Source organism: Mandrillus leucophaeus, unplaced genomic scaffold, assembly GCF_000951045.1.
Source record: "Mandrillus leucophaeus isolate KB7577 unplaced genomic scaffold, Mleu.le_1.0 Scaffold76, whole genome shotgun sequence".
NCBI classification, from domain to species: Eukaryota; Metazoa; Chordata; class Mammalia; order Primates; family Cercopithecidae; genus Mandrillus; species Mandrillus leucophaeus.
In genome coordinates, this window is record NW_012108252.1 from 2,307,902 (window position 1) to 2,310,536 (window position 2,635).

General features: G+C 41.2%; 1 protein-coding gene across 1 annotated transcript in view; it reads left to right on the forward strand.

Annotated features, from left to right (window-relative positions):
* ZNF462 (zinc finger protein 462) overlaps window positions 1-2,635 on the forward strand; it is a 157,709-nt gene that overhangs the window by 109,781 nt on the left and 45,293 nt on the right. Inside the window, exon 8 of the mRNA XM_011966367.1 lies at window positions 613-880. Coding sequence (XP_011821757.1) covers window positions 613-880 — 268 coding nt within the window. The remainder of the gene's footprint in view (window positions 1-612; window positions 881-2,635) is intronic.

The window sequence follows — 2,635 nt, forward strand, 5'->3', positions numbered from 1 at the left end:
AAAAAAAAAAACAGTTTACTTTCTTTCTATGCTTTGAAACCTTTAACCTCAAAATTTTATTTTTAAATGCCATGAACCCTCAAAGTCAGATTAAAGAGGTGATAGTTCCTCCCGACATGCATTCCCCAAATCTGTGTTGTAGAGTGTAAATGAAGATAAAAGACGGAATCATAATCATCCCTCTTAAAAAAAAAAACAAAAAAACAAAAAAAAAACCCTCAAAACTAACGTTGGTCAAAAGATGCAAATGTTCAGTTATAAAATTAATAAGTTCTGGGGATCCAATCTGCAGCATAGTGACTGTAATTTATAATACTGTGTGGTTTACTTGAAATGTGCTGGGGGAGTAGGTCTTGGGTGTGTTCCCTGCACTTTACAAATGGTAACTGTGAGGTGATGGATACGCTCATTAAATTGATGTGGTCATCATTTCACAATGGATACACATATCAAATCATCATCTTGTACACCGTAAGTATAAACAATTTCTGTTTGTCAGTTATACCTTAGTAAAGCTGGAGGGTAAAAAGAAACCTGATGTCAGGGGTTTTCAAGTGTCGAACCTCTACTGTGTTCTCTGTGCCCCGTGTCATTTTTCCCATCTCTTCACAGATTCATCATATTCAGAGCCCCCAGATGTTCAGCAGCAGTTGAACCACTATCAGTCAGCTGCCCTGGCAAGGAACAACAGCCGTGTTAGCCCTGTGCCTCTTTCTGGGGCTGCTGCTGGCACTGAGCAGAAAACCGAAGCCGTGCTTCACTGCGAATTCTGTGAATTCTCCTCCGGCTACATCCAGAGCATCAGGCGCCACTACCGGGACAAGCATGGTGGGAAGAAGCTTTTCAAGTGCAAAGACTGCTCCTTTTACACAGGCTTTAAGTAAGTGATGTCATGAACAGCTGTGGAGAACAAGGTGGCTGCCCCTGCTCCACCCCTCACTGCAGGCCTCCCTTATACTTTCCCACTTGGAGCTTATGGGAAGCCCTGCCCATGTGATGATGTAGGGATTGGGTCCAGGCTTCATGGAAGGGGGCTAGTTTCAGAAGACTGCGTTGGGATTTGGAAAGGGATGAAGAGCTATATCAGAACAAATGAGTTTTAAAATTGGAGCAAATGGGCTCCAAGTAGTGTGAGATTGAAGCAAATGATTTCCTCCCAGGCTTGGAGTGGTGTTTCCCTTCAGAGAACGGTCTCCTCTCCTTTTTTTTAGCTTTGAGGGGGAAAAACAAAAAGTATATTCTTGGAAGTAAAATCAAGGTCAAGAGAAAACATCTGGCAGTAGTGTCTTCCCTGCTCCCCTGGTAGAAAATTCTTTAATTCTTAAGATCATAGTATTGAAAGACACATAGAGAATCAATACCCCGGCACTTCCAAGACTATGCTTGAGCAATCTTAGAGCGATTGTTCCAGTCTAGAAAAAGAGAATCCATAGTCACCCTTGCTCCTGTGGATGACAGAATTGATGGACTCAGTTAAAGAATGGAATGCTTCCTATGATGTAATCTAAACTTCTGCAGTTGAATCTCATCCTGTGAGATAGTGTTCAGGTTAGTGGTTACAGGTGTAGAGTGTGAAGCCTGACTGCCTGGGTAATTCTGGAAAAGTCGCTAAGATTCTCTCTGTGTCCCTATTTTCTTATCTATAAAATAAAGATAATAATAGTACCTACATCATAGGGCTCCTATGAGTAATAAATGAACCAGTGTATCTTGAAGTACTTAGAATAGTGCCTGGCACAAAGCAAACACTAGTAAGTATCATAATATCATAGATAGAAAGCTATTATAATAATATAGCATTAGGTATAGATATAAAGCTATTATTTTCTGTTCCTATTGTAATCAGGATCTAACCCTTAGACTACTTCAATACATGCTTCACACAGAAAGGCTGTGGAAATTAGGCTTCACGTCTAAAGAAAAAGAAGAATTGGAAGAAGAAGTCTCTTTCCCACCAGCATTGTAGTAGCTGGGATTTGGTGGAACATGTATTCTATCTGTATTAATTTGCCCTAGTTACTTTTCAGATAAATACGTGTGCGATTTGGTACTGAGAGAAGGCTAGAAGACCCCAGAGGGCAAGAGCCAACAGACAGGCAGAGGCTTTCTCCAGAGAGCAGCACTCGGGTTCATAAGAAAGGGTCCCTGCTCATTAAAGTCTTGGCTTTATTGATTTTAATGAGACATTTAAGGCTTTGCAAATTTTGAAGATTTGAAAAGGATGGAGGAAGAGGCAGCAGTACCATTCCACCTTTAAGCTGGTACAACAACACTTAGTTTACCTAATCGTCAATCATGATGATTGACTTCCTGGACAACTTGCCCTCCGCCCCCCCTTACTTGTGAAGAATTATACAGGCAATTTCTAAGTCAACCTAGCTTTAAAATAGTCTCTCTCCTCCCAAGCATGATGAAAAACAGCTCCTTTTTCGTGATTTTGTTTTCATACTCTTAATAGACAATTTTTAATTTTTAAGAATAAGGTGTGCCAGGCACGGTGGCTCACGCCTGTAATCCCAGCACTTGTGGGAGACCAAGGCGGGCGGATCACGAGGTCAGGAGATCGAGACCATCCTGGCTAACACAGTGAAACCCCGTCTCTACTAAAAATACAAAAAAAAAATAGCTGGGCATG